The sequence below is a fragment of the Neopelma chrysocephalum genome, unplaced genomic scaffold (genome assembly GCF_003984885.1).
Source record: "Neopelma chrysocephalum unplaced genomic scaffold, ASM398488v2 Primary Assembly neopelma1_139, whole genome shotgun sequence".
In the NCBI taxonomy this organism is placed as follows: Eukaryota; Metazoa; Chordata; class Aves; order Passeriformes; family Pipridae; genus Neopelma; species Neopelma chrysocephalum.
The window spans coordinates 1,042,478-1,062,924 of NW_020897801.1; the positions used below are offsets into that span (position 1 = coordinate 1,042,478).

Consider the following 20,447-nt stretch of genomic DNA (forward strand, 5'->3'; position numbering starts at 1 on the left):
GTTCATATTATTATTGATGTTCTGGTGTCTGTAGACTACTACTACTAATTAGTAAGAACAATAATGCTGAAGGTGGTTTTTGCTCTAATTGCCTCCTTAATGTACTGTGAATGGTTTGCCTTAAGTGCTGACAGTGCTCCTATAACTAATCTCCATGTGAAGATAAACACATCATTGTCTTGGAATGAGTTTTCCATTTAGTTGTATAATGCAGTGCCATAATATCCTAGTTGATTGGACGACTTCATAATGGACCCCTGGTACCTGAGTTTAGTTAAGGAAATACAGTCATCTTGCTAATAGATCATGTTTTCTGATTTTGGCATTCCTTCAATTAGCAGTTAGAATTGAACCAAAAAAATCCATGTTTCTGCATCTGTCTTCAGGGCTGATATCCTGCTTTCATTTGCTGTAATCTTTTGACCTCTTTTACAGTATTTACCGTCTTCATCCTTCTGCTCTTAAATCTATGCAGCTTTACAAGCGTTTGACTTCTGCAGGATGTGCATTGCTGCAGACATTTGTTTCTTTCAGTGTCTATTTGTAAATTCAGGTATGGCCTCAGAAATTGCCGGAACATGGAGACCGGATGATTGAGAGGTTTCAAATAAGGCAGCATGATGGACCAAGACCTTTACCAGCTGGTAGCAAGACTGTGCATATACCTTCCTGTGCTGTATCTTTGTTAGGGTCTTTGCTGTGGTCTACAAAGCAGATACCCCTCCAAGAGCTGCAGTCTGCTGGGAACACATATTAGTCTTGGGTACAAAGTGAGCTGGACAGTGATCTGTCACTAAGACTCAAAAAAGACCACTAAGCTGGACTTCAGCAGAATTGCAATTATGTCTGAAGAAACCTGTCTTGCAGCAATTTCTGACATGACTCTGGTTGTCATGCTTCGGATTTCATGGTACAAACCACTGTTAAGTGCAAGTTGCACAGAACAGAGAGCAGAAGTTTAGTGCATGAAAGGTGTGCAGGCTTGAGGGTCTGTTGCCTGGGATTACATGAAGGAGAACTCAGAGGAGGAATACAGGGCTAGATTCAGAGAGAGAGTTTGTATTGGTGACTGAAATGAACTGAACATACATTGTTAGGTTTTTCTACGTGGGAGATGAATTGGTTTTTGTGGTCACAAATTACAGGGTAGGAGTACACAGACATGGCAATGATGGATGTGGTGTAAAGCTGTCAGTTTATTAAATAAGTAAATTAGGGATGGCTTTTAATTTCGTATGGATATCCTTTTATCCAGAGCTGAAGTCATGATAAGGTTGAAAGCCATCCTGATTTTGGCAGCTGCTTATATTTTTTTTTTCCCTGGGAGCAGAATTCAAATTATTTCCAAATGTTTTCTCTAAGTTTGTCCATCAGTGTGAATCTATTTGTGACACACATTTACATGGTCTTCGAAAAAAGCTACCTCAGGAAGAGAATTTAGTTGCCATCCAGATAATGATGCCACAAGTTGAAAAATTACAATATCTGGCCTTCCCATCCAGAAGAAAAACACCAAACCTCATTAGGTGATCTCAGTATTTCGGTGAAAATCTAGTCTTCTGACTTCCTGTTTAGCTTTTAAGAGATGTATGTTATCTGTGTGAACATGCAGGTTTCCACCTCTATCTAATGATTAGATATGATACTCAACATGTATAAACTACTGCTAAGGAATCTAGAAGGAGGGATGAAGAAGTCTTTTTAGGCTGAATTCCTATATTACATAAAATGGAAAAGTCTAGTGCTATAACCGTGCCTTTGTTCAAGGTGCTTCATCAGTTAAAGCTGTCTTGTACTTATAACAGAACCTCTGCTTATGCTTATAACTTTAACAATATATTTTTATGGGTATTTTCTCGTGCTGCCAGTCTTCGCAACTTCAGAAGTTATTGACAAAAATGTATGTGGTAGAGTGCTTCATCTTACTGTTCATTTGTAGCTTTTCTTCTAGCCTGAGCAATAATTGGGGTCACCGTGATAGAACAGTGTTGCTTTGTGATTCGTTTCAAAGTCTTGTTTGATTATTAAATATTTTAGTGTATGTCCAATTATGTCAAGTTATTTTAAAGCAGTTTTTGAATATTGCTGAAGCTCTTTATGAGCTTCATACTGAGATGGTATTTTCTACATCTTTGTGAAGTGATTGTTAAGATCTTTTTAATATTGCCGAATATGAAAGCAGCTTCATTGGACAGCTAAATTACATTAGAAAATAACATGAAATGAGGTCTAAGTTTATGAATTTACGTACCTTTTACAACCTTGTAGCTTTTAAACCAATACTACTTTAAAGTAGTTTACTCAACCATTATCTTGTGTCACTTGACAAAGTATGGATTAAGCTTAAAAATCTCAATTTAGATACTTCCTTTAGGCATAGAATGTGGAGTCTTTATGTAAGGAGTGATCAACTTGACCAAAAAATGGTTGAAAGAAACTGGATTTATTTATTATTCTTTTTTTTCCCTCTTATCAATGTGTTGGATTTACTGTACCTTCTGAAGCTGTCTGGGGTGTTGTAGTGTTATTTCTAATTCCACAGTTTTTAGGAAAGACCTGGACGTAGTACACTGTCAGTGGCTGTAACAGAATTGTTAATCCATCATTTGCTCTATGTCCATTGAATTTTCCTATTACAAAAGGGAAAAAACCAGCTATACTGTAACAAGTTTGAGTGTGGCTGCATCCATGAACTGCATTAGATATAACCTCATGAAAACTACTTTTCAATTCTGTTAATAATTATTCAGCTGTGAGTTTAGAGGCTTTGTTCAGGGATTGAGATCCCATTTTGTGCTACATGCTTTGTAAACAGTGCAGAGAAAATACACTCTCTGCTCTAGAGACTTGGAAAAGACCCCACGTTGTTCAGAAACATTATAGCTGGATTTACTGTTTCTAGCTGTGCAAGCTGACTTGGGATCTTAAAGTCCAGTTGCACGATATCTGTCTTATATTGTCAGCAGCAGCTCAGGCTCCTGAAGCCGAGCTCTGTTTCCAGTTCCATGTGAATCACTGGAGCCTGGAGTTGCACATATGTGGCTGAGAGCAGAACTGAGAGAGCTGTGTTGAGCTGATAGCCTTGTGCTTGTCATTTTGTTAACAAACCTGCCATTAACATGCCAGACAGAAGGGATTCCAGCTCATTTTCCAGTTTCCCATTGCAATTACCTTGATCTTTTGGTCTAACAGAAATCAAAACATCTTCCCTCCTTGTCTCAATTTCTACCCTTAGCATCAGTCATTGTGACTGACTAGATAAAAACACCAAATAAATTGAATTTAAAAAAGAATTGGTTTTATCATCACCTTTTTGGAGAAGAGCTATTCCATAAAAAATTAAGCAGTGAGATTTTTTCCCCCTTAATATTTTCATTTCCTTTGTAGGAGATTTGGATTATCCATTTTATTTTATGATATTTAAGACTAATGAATTAGGCCAAAGTAAAAGACCATCTAGAAAATCTAATGCAGATTATAGCCAGCAGAAATTGTCAGGGATGTTTACTTGAGAAAGAATATTTTTTTACAATATATTTAATATCTGCTAAAATTCAATATAGTGTACTGAATATTAGCAATTTTAGGAAAACTACAAAAAGGACATCTTCCAACACTTAATGTGTTATAGCAGTGAAATTAAAATCAGAGCTATGAAAACATTTTTTTCCAACAAAATCTGAATTTTTCTGACTTCTATAAATGCATCCAGTAAAAGCAGATCTAAAGTTCATGAAAGCTGTCAGGTATCTTAAGTAAGTGCTGCAATGTAGAGGAGTTCTTTTGTCACATCCATTTTTACAGTAAAGTCAGTAAAGCTACTGCAGACTATATCAATGAGCATCTGCCTCCAGGTATATTCTATATACGTTGACTTGCTTTGGGAGTTTTTTTGTGGGTTTGTTGGGTTTTGGGTTTTTTTTCCGTGTGGATAAGGTTTAGACCTCTTTTAGAATGGATAATGCTGGTGCTTTGTTCAAGATGCTACACACTACTGGCCATTTGCTTTGAGAGCTTTTGATTTTATTTTCTTTGTTTTTAACAGTCAAAAGAAAACTCTTTTACAACCTCTTCTTGGTGGTCTTGGCTCACAGTTGAAAATATGCCTCTGGAGTTTACCAAAATCTTTGTGCCACTACTGCTGGCCAGAGAAGCTGTGTCTGCTGTGTCAGTTGTTGGTGTTCTGCACATGTTGCAGATATTCCCAGAATTGTATAGTCCAGCTTTGATCCTGTTCCTGCCCAGCTTGGAGGAGCACAATAGTTAAGTGATGGGCTTCCTGGCAGCACAAGACCCATTGAAACACTGAGTACGTTTTTAACTCCACCCGTACTTTAGACATTTGCCAGGAAGTTCCAGGATAATCCCATCATTTGTGCCTTGATTTAAATCTGACTGAGCACCGAAACTTCTCTTTTTATTTTTGAAAGGAGTAGGAGTTTTTGCACTTGTTGTGTATCAAAGGAGTTCTGGCTTGCACCGGGACTGAGGTGCTCTGGTTAATTTTCTCCGTCCCAGCCATAGTTGCGTTTCTATTTGTGCTTTTACTGTGGGGTTGGAAATGTCCTATGAACGCCAGCTGATGTCTGCAATAATTGGTCTCTGAATAAAGAACAGCATTCCTTCCCTACACACCTGCCCCATTAAAGCATGCCCACTCTTCCACCACCTCAGCTCACCTGACAGACACGGCTGATTGAAGCTCCTCAGTTGCTCCTGTCCGTGGGATGACGAGAGCTGTCAGGTAGTGAGACTGTTCCAACGAGCTTGACGCTAATTGCATGTAAAAGCACCTTCCAACTATAGGGAGGGTGCTGTAGCTGCAGTACTAACTCCAGTGAACAACAGCTGTGAGGGTATAATTCCTTTTCATGGAATCCAGCCTAAATGTACATTTTGTTGATTTTATTTTGACATTTTTGGTGGCGTGTCTTGAAGGTAGAGAAAACTTTTCCTCTTGTTACCGAAACTAGAAGAACAAGAAAGCTGCTTTCTCTGGCTTTTCAAAAGCTTCAGGATAGTCACTTCACAAAAAGAGGTTGTGTTTGGATCTAACACGAGCAGGGTTATTAAATGCACAAAAAAATAGCACAGGTCCTTTGTGTTTCCTTTTTGAGCCTCGATTTGATGTAGGTTTCTGGAGCATCATCAATTGATCAATAAAACATGTTAGACTGCATGCTAGTACTGATTAATTCACACCTTTGGTACACAGTAAGAAACAAGGTGAAGCCTGGTGTCTATAAAGGGACTTGCTAAGTGCATTAGCCAGTTGTCTGCTAATGTGTGCAGTGTGTCTCAGAGGGCCACCCAAGCAATTCCAGCCCTGGACACCTGATGGGCCAGTGGCATCAATCGGCTGCGGCAGCGGCAGCATCGTGAGTGGAGGGAGGTCCAGCCATATATTTCCAGGTCTCACTGAAGGATTGAGGGGAAAAAAAGAAGTATTGCTGAAAAAAATTAGTCTTTATAGCCTGGACTGCTTTAGCAAGACTTATTTAAAGCTGTATTTTAGCCTTCTACCAAAGAAGTTTTTGATTAAGTGCTTGAAAAAGGACTCTGTTGCAAAGGATCCCGATAGCTTATTTTGCATCTTTAAAAAAAAAAAATCGAATTCTAGAAGTGGTGACTGTACACTGGTAGAGCTGTTTTTCTCCCCACACAGGGGGACTCTTACACATTCCCAAGTGGCCAACTTCTGACAGCTATGTTTCATTCATTTCTAGCTCTTTTCATCTCCCTATGTTTAAACTTTTGTGGGAGCACTGGTGAATGTTACTGGAAAGGATGGGAGGGTTTCTCTGAGCTCCCCATGTTGCATTACCTGACCGGGTTCACAAGTTCTGGCCTTTTTATAGTTGGTTATGTCCAAATTTATTCCAGTCCTTACTGAGTCTGTGAAAATATAAAACTGTTAGAAAGTTAAGCATGCCTCTGGCCATGACGCTTTGTAAATCTGAAAGCAGGAGTTTGTGAGGGGGTGGTCTGCTCTGGACAATGTCCCTGAACAGCCAAATGCTGGGCTGCCCTCCCTGTCACAGATCCATGTGAATTTGCTGGTCCTTGAGGTGTGATCCCAGGCCTTGGTTTCCCCTCTGCAGGGATGTTAGCACACTGTGTTGATTTTTTTCAGGAAATTCTTATTTCTAAGAAGCTTAATGTGGGATTCAGGTGCCTAAACACAGACACTGAGTTCCATAATCAGACTTCCTGAGCTGGTTCTATGGTACTGGGGAGAACAGTAGGAAACCAGAGGGAGATGTGGATCATCCAGAAGTGGCAGCTGGAAGCCAAGGGGATATGTTATGGCATCTCAGGTGGCACTAATGTTTGTGATCATATGACTTGGTTACACCTTTGGTGTCTTTTAAACAAAATACTTTGGCAAATGTAGGTGAAAGGGAGAGAGTGATGTACGTAGAAAAACATAACTGTCCCTGACTACTGATTCAATGTGCTACCATATTTATTGCTGGAAAAGCTGGTTTAAAATCAATCTTTACTATCATAGCATTTTTTACTCCTGATGTGTTTGAGTATTTGGCATACTGTGCACATTTGAAGTTTTGAGAGAACCGACATTAATAGCTATTAAGTAAATGCATGGCATTGTTAATTACCTCCAGTCACGTAATTTATTGAACTTGCAAAACTGAAGTTCTTGAGTGCCATGACTAATTATAAGATTGGAAATTAATCCAGAAGTGGAAATTACAGCCATACTTGAAATGTCTCTCAGGCAACTTTGATCATTTTCCTATGCTTTTATCCACAGGTCTCTACGAGGAGATCCGTCAGTGCCGTAAGGCCTGTGGAGAAGCTCACATGAAAACAATCTTGGCAACAGGTGAATTGGGGTCCCTTGCTAATGTCTACAAAGCCAGTATGATTGCTATGATGGCAGGTAAATATATGTGGTTTTCTTTTCAAGCTAAGAAAGTCTTTGCTATATTATTTATGATGCTTTAAAAATTCTAGTCGTGGAAGTTTAGTTTTGTCGAAAGTAGAAAAAACTGTTATGTAGCAATTACTGAAGTTGCAGGTGTAATGATGAAGTGTCACTTGTTTTGTATAACCTACAAAAATGGAATGAAATGTTAAATAACACTTAAAACTGCTGAATGACAGGATTTGTAGGAACAAGTAATATTTGTTGTCAAACATCTGATCCTTGGTATATTTAATAAAGACACATACATTTGGGGCAGATACACTTATTGAGACAGTTGTGGTGACCAACAGATATGATGTTGGGTGATATCATGTCAGCTTATTTTAAATGCAAGGGGAACTTCCCTATGAAGATTGATGCTGACAGCTCTCATTTTTGGTTTGTGGTCACTTCTTCTGACCACCTCTGAGAGGTTTGGGAAACCAACTCCATGGGAAATGCAGTGAAGGGAAGAACACCGCAGGCTCCAGCAGGCACTGGGATGGGCTAGTTTATAACTGGTTTTAACTGGCACACTCAAAAGCAGTGGCACTCACTACCAGCAGTTAATTGGCACTTCAAAAGGTGTTGTTTTCCCTGTCTTTGAAAACTCGATTACATCAAACCTGATGCTTAAGAGTCTGTCTGTCTTTTATTCTGAACCTTTCAGCTGAGAAACACGTTCCCATGAACAGGATAGAGTTTGTAGGGGCTATGTATACTTTGTAGGGGTTACCTTTTTGCATGGTTATACCACCCAGATTTACAGCAGTATATTTGTCTCTGCTGCTTTGGGGCTGTGCTGGTACAATTTTCCCTAGTTTACCCACGACTTTGGATCTGTGTTTTAATGCTATCTTTAAGATGCAAAACTGGGAATTTGCTTCTAGGCACTTGCTTTTTCCACCATGCTTGAAAGAGGGCACTTCAAGTTCATTTCTGGAAGTTGAAAGATATACTAAGAACCACTTGGGTTAATCTGTCTTTTAAACTTCCCCTCATTATTGTGTTGATTTTTTTTTCTACTATAAACTCTTTGTACCTGAAATTCTTATCGTAAAGTAAGTGTCTTCTCAGTATTTAAATATTCAGCTTGCTGCTGACCTCATTGTCACCATACACAATACTGTGCTTATCTGATTAAGATGGAATGGAAAGCATTTGAGGCTTTTAATATGCTCAGCTACAATGTCAATTAGTATCATCAGACACAGAGGATCAGTATTATGTGACTAAATATTGCTTTTAATTAGAAGAGGTGTAAGAAATACACATTTCCTGTCATTTAAACTGATGTACTAACCGTTATGATCATGTTTCATAACATGGAGTAGTGAAAAATTCAGGTCGTTTTACCATTTTCAGAATTTTTGCTGGTGTAGTTTTTTTGAAATACAGCAGATGGCTCTATTGTTAATGATTTTCCTTGCCTAGTTATTCATTTTACAACATACTTATCCATCTGAATATATGCAGTAATTTCCTTACTTCAGTCTCTTGTTTTTTCTTTGTGGGTAGGTGTAAAAATAAGAATTTATTGGTGCCCTACACACATGCATTGAGGGCCAGATCTTCCGACTCCAACTTGTCATAGCTGGTGAGAACCTCAAATTCCAGTTGAATTTTGTTTGATTTGTATACTTGTAGCATTTGGAGCAAGTGATTTGGCACAGTAGCTTTAAATCCTAGCTTTAGTATCCATTTAGTATCCATTTTTTTTCAACTGGCGACATGATTTAAAAGTAAGGAAAAAAAAGCAGATGATCTTGTCAGGCCCTGGCAGGTTTTAGCTAAGATCAAGCAGTAACAATGCTCATAAACTTGACCCTAGTACTTAGTTTTATATGAGGAAATTAGTTACACAGTATAGTGAATTGAACTGCAAAACTGGCTTTAGAAGTTTTTCCTGCCTCTGGTCAGTTGCTCCTTTCCTTTACAGCAAAATTTGCTGCTCCTTCAGCTGTGGTGTTGGAAGTGCTTTTCATGCTGTGTTGTAAGCTGAGTTTTCAAAGTAATACAGTTACAAATTTCTCCAGAAAAGGGTGAACTAGTTTGATGTGTGGCTTTGGTTATTTGGCTTTTGTGATGTTGGTTTTTTTTTAAATGGTCATAGCCTCAGTAATCTGGTTTACAGCCTTGCCTTACATGCAGTTGTATCAGTGGAACCAAGGACGTGGTGTGCAGTCCTCACACACTTCACTATACATGATGTCAGCCTATCATCTAGGAAGCACAAAATTCTAGGCTTACAGATGTTTACGTTGCCCTTGTTGAGCATGCACACATTTCATCTAGATTCTGAAGCACAAAGCCACTAGACATGTGGCAAAAAGTATGTAAAATATATGTATTTCCTGTGTGTCTCATTTGTGAGACTCAGAAGGCTGAGAGAGTAACACAATTCTGATTTATCAGTAGCTCTGTGGTTGAAAAGCTTCCCTGGGATAGGTGGGACTTGGTTTCTGTGACTGAGGTTCTTCTACGACACAGAGATCAGTTTTACAGTGTATTTGCTGTTAAGCATCTCAGTCCCTCCTGATAAGGTTGTTGTGCTTTGCACAAAGCAGTTAACTGAGCAACACAGATGTCTCCTTTCCCAGATAACTTTCCAAAATTTTTATATAGTCTTCCTTGTGCTGGGTGAGGAATTACTGGTATATGCTGGGTACCACAGCGTGTTATAGAATCACAGAATCAACTGGGTTGGAAGGGACCTCCGAGATCATCAAGTCCAACCCTTGATCCAACCCTGCTGCGGTTGCTAGACCATGGCACTAAGTGCCACATCCAGTCTCATCTTATAAACTTCCAGGGATGGAGAATCCACCCCTTCCCTGGGCAGCCCATTCCAATGCCTGATTACCCTCTCTGTAAAGAATTTCTTCCTAATGTGCAACCTAAACCTCCCCTGGCACAGCTTAAGACCATGCCCTCTTGTCTTGCTGATAGTTGCCTGGGAAAAGAGACCAACCCCCACCTGGCTACAACCTCCTGTCAGGGAGTTGTAGAGAGTGATGAGGTCTCCCCTGAGCCTCCTCTTCTCTGAGCTGAACAGCCCCAGCTCCCTCAGCCTCTTCTCATAGGACTTGTGCTTGAGTCCCTTCACCAGCCTTGTTGCCCTCCTCTGGACCTGCTCCAGGACCTCAATATCCTTCCTGGTTGGTCTGATTCAGCTCTCAGGTGGGGGTTCAGTCACTGGACATGCAGCCAGGCTGCACAGGTCACTGACTTGGAAAGGGATGGTAAATGTTCAAAAAACGGGCACCTCCACGTTGGTTGGGGTTTTAAAAGAACACTGAGGGCCGTGCTCCAAATGGGGAGATGTACCCATGCACTTTGTATTCAGAGGAGGGTGCACAGGGCACTTCCACAGGCAAACAGCTGCACTCTGCACCACAGCCCTTGCAGGACTTGTTGGAAGGCATCCCATGCACACCAGGGAGTGAGACGTGCAGATCCCAGCACTGCAGTGGAGGTGGAGGCCAGTTGTAGATATGGTGCTTTGCACAACATGCCCATGTATAGGATGTTAATCCTTGCACCTTCAAGAACTTGGGAAACAGTGTTGCTTCACAGTGAGATACAAGAATTTGCCTCTGTTTGAATCGGCGGCTCTTGGCTCCTGTTGTCTCTGGAATAATTCTCCACAGCTACTTTTTCTTCCTTTTTCGTGAGGAGAAAGGCATCAGAACGGGAGCAGGCACACAGTTAACTTAAATTCCTTTAACCATACGATTACAGACTTGACTGACATGCGATGAATTCTACTGGAATATTTATAAACCTGTTTCTGAGTGAAAGAGGCTGACAACCCTCTAAGGACAGTGACTCACCTGGCAAGAATTATCCTTGCAGTGCTAAGGAGGACATGATGGCAGGTAGCATTGCACGAGTGGTTCCATGTCACTGCCAAAGGAGCACATTGTTTTCAGAAAGCTGACTGAGACAAACTCTTAGTATTGATTCAGGGAATTTTTGGCCACTGGTTTATAACATCCACTGCCATTTCTTGAGCTTCTTGAAGTCCTGATGGTGGTTTGAGTACATGACTTTCTCAAGAAAACTGACTGCATTTTTGCTCTGCTTTGGGACAATGAGTAAACTAATTAGTGGTTTTCACTGTCTGGTATATACTTATGTGAGTCACGTCCATTTCTATAGGACACACTCAAGTCTGTGTCTTTGTATTCTCTTGGAACAGTCCTAAGGAACACAAATGGGAGTGCCTGACTCCCCCATAATAGAGGTAACTATTATCTCTCCATCATGGTGTCTTTAAGCAGTTCTTGTACACACTATGAGAGGTAGGCCATTTTTTAACTTTTATTTTTTGACACAAAACATCAGAAACTGCCAAGCAAACCAGAGAAGGAAGGGAAAGATGAACTTGAAGTGGGAAACGAACACTTCAGTAAAGTTGTTGATGACTTAATTGCATATTTCAGTCATATATTAGGTTTTTTATTCTGGAAACCCACATTTTAACCATATTACCTAATTACAAAGTCTTTATTGTTCTGTATAACAATTCATATTCATTAAGGTGGAGGAAGTGATTAAGTACTTTGAAAGTGAAAACTTCATCTATGTCATTTTGACAACTGCTCTTGATAGAACAGCTCCTTTTGCATCACGCTTTGGGAAGCTGAGGGAGCACAGCAGTGACGTGAAAGATATTTGTTTTCATTATATATATCTATATATCTAAATAAGTGCCTGTGTAAAGATCAGAAAGGAGTGATATATGTTCTTTTGCAGCTCTACAAATGTATGGGGTTTAAACAATTTTTTCACAGGCCATTAAGCAGTTAGTCAAATAAATTGTATGTTTAGATACTGACTAATGTAAACATTGAATTTAGAAAGGGAATGAGTTAGTGCTAAAACAAAATAACTTCTAAAGCCTCTAGCACAAAACCCCTTGTAAATACTAAAAGAAGATGGCTGAGGCAATAAGATGATAGTCTAGAAGAGGAAAATTCAAGCACATTAAATGTGTGAGCCGGAATTTTTTTAGATCCTTTGATGCTGTTTATTCCAAAGTGAACAGAAATAATATAGCCAAACAGTGAAGAAAAGCTTTGTGTTGCAGTTCACAGGTGAGCAGAGATGTTTTGGAACATCACCAAATAATGCCTGGCTACACAAAGCTTTTACCTCATCTCTAAATAAGGTTTTTATGCTCTGAATAACATTAGGGAAGACAAATTCTAAGATACCGATAGCTGTTCTTGTTCTGAGCACTGCCTTGCAAAGATTTCTTTTGAGCAGGGTTATGTGGTGTGGCTGTAAACATGTCAGCACTCATCCAAGTGCAAGGGATGACCTTCCTACTGCTGGATGTGGACCACCATGATCCAAAACTTCTGCCAAGCAAGTGTTTCATGAAAAATGAAAGAGGCAAAGGAAACCAAACTAGCAAAATTGACTGAAAAGCTTTGCACAAATGCAGCTAATGTAGGAAACAAGACTACTGAATAAGTAATAATACTTGGCACTTAGATAGCACTTTATGTCTTCAAAGCACACACCGACATTAACAGAATAAATCTTACAATTGCCTTGTGAAGTACGAGACAAAGATAATAACAGACAAGTCAGAAGTCAAAATGAGATCAGTTGTGAGTTCCTGGCTTTAAATCTTATGCTCAACCCAAAAGTCCAGGGTCCCCTCAGTAGCATGTGGGTTGTATTATATATTGATTTAATTATGTGTCTACAACTTCAGGTGTAATTTGATACCAAGTCAGACAGCTGTTAGAGCCCAGAGCGTTTCCAAAGGAAAGGCAAGCCAAGGGAGGAGACTTGGTAACACATATAAAACAAGAATTCAATTTGTGTCTTGTTTTATGTGTCTGAAATACAAACAAGTGTACTGAGTTTACAGTGTACACTTTACGCTGTAAAAGGTCCATCAGAAACCAGGGGCAATATGTGTCTGTCATCTAAAAGCAGCTCCTTTGTACAGGGGTGAACTGTCTCTGAATGCTTTTGAGCCTGACAGATGATGTTAAGCTCTGGTCTGCAAGTCCAGTATAAGCTGGGAGCAAATCTGTGAGTCTATACTCTGCTGAAAGTGTAGGAAAAGGACTTACCACTGACTAGTGACTCAGGCTTTCTCAGTCATGGTCTGGTGGCCATTTCCTCTCTCCCTCCAGCCAAGCAAGAGTCAGAGTGAATTGTGATGGGTTTGCTGGCTGTTCCAGCTTAGCTACACTCACTGGCTGGGGAAAACAGGTGTTGAAATGCAGCATATTCTTGCATCTCACTGCTTGTCTTCAGAGAACAAAGCACAGTGTAGAGAGAGTTCTCCCTCCTGCATCATCAAATGGTAGCAAATAGTCCCAATTTTCTTTGGCTGTGATCTTCTAGCAGTACAGATTAGATCTAGTGTGGGCATGAGCACTTTTCTGAATTTGTCAGTTCACTGAGGCTGCATAAAATGATGTTTATGTCAGTTCTCTTCTGTTTGCGTGTGTGCAGACAATACCTCATTTGTCGGAAGATCTGCCTGTTCCTTCAGAATTTTTAGACAAATTTGAACTTGCAGATAAATTCAGCATTTTGCACCACGCAGATGGAGCATTGTATGTCTTGTATATGTAGAAGTGGTGGCAGTTGGCTGCTTTAAGAGGCTTATCAGGACAGTGATTAATGCTATGGAATTATATTGGAAGTTGGTCACTTTCCTGTCTGCTGTAGCAGATGTCCTTCATTCTGCATGGTCTGTGGTTGTTGTGCATGTTCAAAACTCTGGTTAACATCACTGAAAGTTTAGTGCAAGGACTGAGCACAAAACCCCCTGTGCAAAACCAAGATGCATAGCAAGTTAGAGTGACAAGTCTGTCTCAAAGTTCTGAATGATATTATGCACTACCAAAGCTTTTGAATTAGGAGTTAGATCAAAAGATGGATGGTCTTGAAATACATTCAATCTAAAAGAGTCACAGGAACGAGTGACTTCATTTGTTCTGGTACAGAGTGGGGAGAAATAAAAAAGCCAGTAATATAAAAATGCAGATAACTACATGTTCAGTAAGGCACTACAAGGATGCTCTCTTAAATGAGGTAATTGCCTACAAGCTTGACAGTGATACTGCAGCTAATCATTAGAAATAATGTGGGCGTGATAGATAATCTCAGAGTTGAAAAGTTCTAACAATGCAGTCACAGTATCCTCATGTTTGAGTTACCAATGAGAGTCCATACAAAGACTAGTAACACAAAAAAAAATGTGGGTCTTGAGTAAAGCAGACCTAAAATTCTGACTGGAACTCAGTCACATATGTGTAGGGAATCAGAAGCAAAGGAATGGAAAGTGGCTGAGAAACACTAGGGCAGGCCCTAGTGAAAAGTCTTTCCAGTAAGAGTCAACAGAACCCTGCATGGGTAAGTAGAGGCAGAAGTAATACATAAGAGAAACAGAGATGTTGGGGAAAAAATAAAGTTACAGAGATCTGTGAAGGAAGAACAGAGTTAGAGTGTATACAGTAAAACCTCATTTGCTGGCAGTTTGTTAAGGTGGAAATCCAGACGTGCATGCAGTGCCATGTTTTGTTACACATTTATTTATGTGCTTTCTGGACTGTGTGGCTGCCTATACAGCCATATCTGGGGGGAGATTGTTATCTGGGGACGTTAGTATTTGTCATAACAGGATGCCTGGCAACTCAGTTTGCTAATTTTGTGAAAGGTCTGTTCTATTGATGGGGTTCTACTTTAATCAGAAAATAGGAATATACACCCTTGAATGAAGTCAAAGAGGAAATATCAGAGTAAAACAGATGACTTGTCAGCTTTATGCCTGTTTGCTTGATTTTGTGTTACCCACAACACCACTTGACTTTCTCCCTCCACCATCCCCACTTTTGAAGGAAGTGCTATTTCCAAACACTTCCCACTGAAAGAATATCAAGTCAGGAAGCCACAAAGAAGAGAGGTTTGTGGTAGCAGAATGACTTCTAATAAACATATCATCACTTTTGACAACTAATCTTGCCTCTCTGGTTTTCTGTGTGTAAAGTTAACATTGCACATTTTATAGGACTTCTGTGAGGTTTAGTAAATTAAGGTATAAATGGAAATATGTTCTTCTCATTAGAAGGTAGAAATTTCCTGTGCCTGTGCATGAAGATGAAATACTCTAGGTCACAACTGAAATTGGGAAAAAGAGCAAGAAAAAGCCTGGAAATTTTCTGGTGGGAGCAGCTGACCCTGATTTACTAGTGCAGCCATCCCTGGGAGCGGCAGGGAGGTGGGAGCTGACACAGCTTGCTGTGATACTCTAGGCTGATGGTATTGTGTACTGCAGGAGACAACAGCAGCAGAGGTCACCTCCCTTCAGCTGTTTTCATAGCACTCCACCCAAAACGTTGTTTTTTAATGCAGGAGTTTTGCTGTGATTCCCCTGTGCCTGTTCTGTTGTGCTTTGGTGTTCTCCGGGCGCTGAGCAAAATGTAGAGGGGCAGAAGTGTGGTAACTCCCCAGAAATCCCAGGCTTGTCCTTCTCTCTGTGGAGAAGGGTTTGATCTGCAGATTTCTGCTTTTTGACCTTTAAGAAATTGGCTATTTTTCATGCTTCAGCCTTTGGAAATCAGTTGTGAAATAGTAGGTTACAGTGAGTAGGCAAGTACTCACAGTGAAAGTTGAGAGGGGTCAACCTTGTGTTAGCAAACTATCCCCAGTGCCTGAATAGCACTTCACTTTTGCTGATATACAAGATCTTTCCAAAGCATGTTAATTAAGGAATATCTAAATGGTATACTTTCAATTTATAACAACTGATGCAGAGAGGTGAGAAAGCACCCCTGTTGCGTTAATTTTCTCCATGAATGAAACCTTGTTTCTATGTTAAATAATTTGTTAGAATTTGAGTTAAAACTTGTGAAGTTTCATATCACCTCAGACTCAGAAATTGTTGCACAGTGAATAGTTCTAGTCAAACATGCCATCAAAATAACACGGCTTCCTAGGAAAAAACTTTGCATCTGTGAAGCTCCAGTATTGAAGGTAATGGTTTGAGAGAATGCAATTTTAAAACATGGAAATATTATGTAAAATCAATAGATGTACAGGGTATTATTTATTTCTCTGATATTGCAGGTTGATTTTTTTATGCTGTCAGCAGCAGGTGTTAAATTCTACTAAACCAGTGAAAAATAGAAATAAATATTTAATTTACTGTATCTATCAATTATATAAAATTGGCTTATGAAATATTAAAGTATCTTTTAAGAGATTGCAAGTAGGAAAACTACTTAGAAAATCCAGTCCCTTATCAAAAACTTAATATAGATGTGGAAGTAAACTAAGCATGATTTTAGGGTTGTAGATCTGGGAATTTTTTTGTTGCTTTTTGAGGTATCAAAAGTGATCATGCCTGCCTAATTTGAAGGTATGTGCTCATAGCAGCAGCACAGCAGCAATGTGGATTTAGACTTCTGAAGAGAAAGATGTTGAATGGAAAAATACACTAGGAATATATGATCTTTGAACAGTTAGGTTATTTTAAAAAACTAAGGACACACATTTCAATTTAATCCTAAGGAACAGGAATACAGTGGAAAATAAAGAAGAATAACAACAGATGAGCACAAACATAAGTAAAACACATAAAAGTTGGACAAAAATATGAAACAGGATGTTTTCCATAAGGAGGATATGGATTGTTTCCTTACCTGGAATGTTAAAGCTGTATGTTAAAACACACTGAGATCAATATAAAGACATCCACTAACTTAACAAATCGTGTCCTAGTGGTGCTGACACTGTATTTTGAAGTGTGGTGATCTCTTCTCCCAGGCAACTATCAGTAGGACAAGAGGGCATGGTCTTAAGCTCTGCCAGGGGAGGTTTAGGTTGCACATTAGGAAGAAATTCTTTACAGAGAGGGTAATCAGGCATTGGAAAGGGCTGCCCAGGGAAGGGGTGGATTCTCCATCCCTGGAGGTTTATAAGATGAGACTGGATGTGGCACTTAGTGCCATGGTTTAGTAACCACGGCGGTGCTGGATCAAGGGTTGGACTTGATGATCTTGGAGGTCCCTTCCAACCCAGCTGATTCTATGATTCTATGATTCTTTGAAGTGCAGAGAAACAGGCTGAATAGCCAGGCTGACTGCTGGCTGCATGATGCTAAGACACATTCTTCACTGAGCTAAACAGGACTGTTCAAACGCAAATGCATTTATGCTCGTGCATGACATTGTTCCTTCCTTATAAATGTAAGGGTTTAACCAGAATTCAAAAGGTCTTCTTAATAGACTTTGTCAGCCTATTTAAGTCATTTTCTCAAAGGAAAAGGTTTCTGTCAGAATATAAACATAGGATATAGCAATATTCTTCAGGAATGTGCTCACTTCAGTGACTTTTCTGGGTTGCCTCTGTGGTTGCTTGCAGTATTTTTGGTGAGTTGCACAAGGGTCTTGGACTTCTTTGGTAGGTACCTGGGTTACTTGGAGCTTGTCTCACAGCCATTCTGTGTTCCTCTGATTTGTGTTGCCAAAGCTCAAATTGTGTTGGGAAGATGTTGAAAGGAATGAAGGATAGCCTCTTCTTTGATACTATATTTTGGAATTTCATCCCCTGGGAAATCTTCCTGATGCGTTTGGTTTTGGGGGGGGGAATGTTAATTCCTTTTCTGAAATTGTAGTTTTTAAATTCAGCATCTCTCAGATAAGACAACTTCTGGTTTCTGACTATGCTTACTTGATAGTTACTAGAGACAATAGCTTTCCCAGAGCTCTCTGTAGTAGTCCTGCTTTTGAGAGATTTTTTACAAAGACAAAGTTGACAGCAAAGTCCATAACCTTCATGGCAAGTCAATGGGGATTTGATGTCTGATTGTGTCATTTGTAACTTTGGTGCTTCTTCCCCATTAGCATTTGGGCTATAAAGTGATTTCCCTGCAGTGTGCAACTGTAGCTGATTTCTCAAGTTTAGTTCTCCCTAAATCTAAGATGTAGAAATGATTCCTCCTTTGTAATGCCAGGACCTCTTGTTAAGTAAAACATCTTCTGTCCGTCACCTCTGCAGTTGTGTTGCAAATCCAGTGCCCAATTTACCAGCCTATTCTAGACATCACAAGGGTCAAGTCTTGTAGTTTATCAAGAAGATCTGTTAATTCATCTCAAATGGACCAAAAAGGAAACAGGTGGTGATGTTCCATATTGCATGCATCAAATTAAACTTCAATTATGGAATACAAAATCGTGAATAATATATCTTCAAAACCCTCCTTCCCACTGGTCCAGGATAGTGAAGCTGTAGAGAACTCAGCGGAAGCACAAAGCCTTACTCGTAAATGGAGCTTTGAAACTAAGCTGAGCCCCAGGATGAGAAAGCAGCTTGGTGTGGGGTATGATGGAAAGGGATGCCATGTTTTTTGTGACTTTTAGTCTCTAGTAAGAGGAGGGGTAGCATTTTTCAGGTGGTGCTCTGGTACCATGATACTGTATACATGCCATTGATAGCTAAGTAGTTACATTTACGTTATAATCAGGTATTGTGTTTGCAGCTGCTCTGGATGTAAGCAAATTCATGCTTGGTTGCCAGTTGCAGCACGGTTGCAGCTTCAAGGCAGACTCCTCCGGAACTTGAGCTGGATGGGCTATTGAAACGATGCTGTTTTCAGTGATTTCCAGTGTGTGGGTTAGAATTACAGCTCACTTAGCTTTAAATTAACTGTCTTCAGAGTGCACTGCAGAAATGCTGGTTTGTTGCTTAGAGGTAAAACAAAAAAAATCTTAGTAAAATAAACAGAGCTACTCCAGGCTTTTGAACAGCTTGGCGAGTTCATTTGCAGAAACTTGGTTGTATCATGAAGTAAAAACTGAAGCCAGGAAAGAAACATAGGAAGAAGGTAATATTTTCTGCTGAAATGTTGAAGAGATTAAGAAAAAAAAAGTTAGTGAGGGGTGGAAAGAAGCTTTTAGGTTTGAAGTGTTCCTATGCCTTTTTTACTGTCTTAAGAACACAGTTTTGGAGTGAAACTCGGGGACATGCAGAGCACTTTGTCATCCATGTATGAAAGTGCTGCAGATGAGAGCAAATAATTAGTAATTAGTAACACTGCTGCATTTTGTTACTCCTTCCTGTCTAATGTCTTGTTCGTAAAAGACAGAAGCAGGAGAGGTCTGAGGTTATTTGAGGGGAATTTTTAAATGGTGGAAGGAAAAGGGAAGGTTTGAAAAGAATCTGTTCAAGTCAGAAGGCAACTAATATGGCATTTGAGGTATAAGTGATACATTCTGTATTATTCATGGCTGTGACACTGGTATGGCTTGTAGGTTTTCTAAGTTTTTGTTTGCTAAATTAGGTGGGACATCACATAAAGAATAAAGTAGTGAAACATAGAAAGATTTAGATCATCATGATCATACAAAGCTTTCAGACTCCTTTCCACAAAATGTGGATAGCTACAGCACTGATTTTTATGTTAATTTACTAGTGAATAATTTAAAAAGACCTGTTTATTTTTTAATAAAAAGAAAGATATAAATTGTCTGAGTGTTCCTAATGTTACTTACAGCTGCCATTGAGCAGATGTTAGGGATTCTTAGTGGTATGCTAGACCAAAATAAGTTTTATGAATAAACAAACAATTTCTTTTTCTACCACCTCTTTCAGGCTGATTCTCTCCCAAATTCACAATAAATGGTTTTTTAAAGTATTCTCATAAATAATTACCTTTCTTGTGGCACTTTTTTCTAGGCACTTGGATTTTAATTACAATGATGAACTGTTTTAATAAGTTGTTAAATAATTTTATCATTTTAGGGCTTGAATCCATTTTCCATTTCTCTTTGACTTCGTTGGTTCCTGGGATTTTAATCCTTTTAATTCCTGCTAATTCACTTGATATTGCACTTTCACTCCCCTTTATAAATTCACATTGGAAAAGTAAACAGCATGCCAGCAGCATCTTTTTCTTTTGAACTCTTCGCACGTACACCTACCTTAGCTTGCTGGTTATCAATGGTCTCCTGTTACTAGCAACCATTTTGTTTAACTCAGTAATTTTGATCACAGTAAGTATGAAATGATAGGTAATTAAATGGAGACAATGTGGTTTTGCTTTGGGCTAATGTCTGGGGGCCTTAAAGCACTCTATGGAAGATGTGTAGCAAAGCAAATTCAGTGCTTAGTTGATAGATAAGGAATATGCAACACTGCTATACTCCAGAACACTGTTTTCCAGTGTAAATACTCATTAGATACCTTTCTATATGATTTGATGTAGAGAAATGCTGAATTCCTAATGACTTTTTGCTATTCATGTAAGAAGCTCAGGATTACAGGAGGAAAGGTATAGACAGGGTGGTCGCGCTTCCTGGCGTGGTGGTGGCACTGTCACTACCACTGCAGTTTGGCAAGTGACAACTCAGTAACACACAGGTAATGTTTTGCTTAACCACCTCTATTTCTGACCATGTAAGTGTGGATGAAAAAGTCATCGATACCAGAGTGAGGCTCTGAAATATTGCTACAAATTTTACACAGATGATTTTTTTTTTCT

General features: G+C 39.4%; 1 protein-coding gene across 1 annotated transcript in view; it reads left to right on the forward strand.

Annotated features, from left to right (window-relative positions):
• Positions 1-20,447, forward strand: part of DERA (deoxyribose-phosphate aldolase) — a 53,432-nt gene that overhangs the window by 16,282 nt on the left and 16,703 nt on the right. Inside the window, exon 6 of the mRNA XM_027699706.1 lies at positions 6,776-6,904. Within this exon, the coding sequence (XP_027555507.1) occupies positions 6,776-6,904 (129 nt within the window). The remainder of the gene's footprint in view (positions 1-6,775; positions 6,905-20,447) is intronic.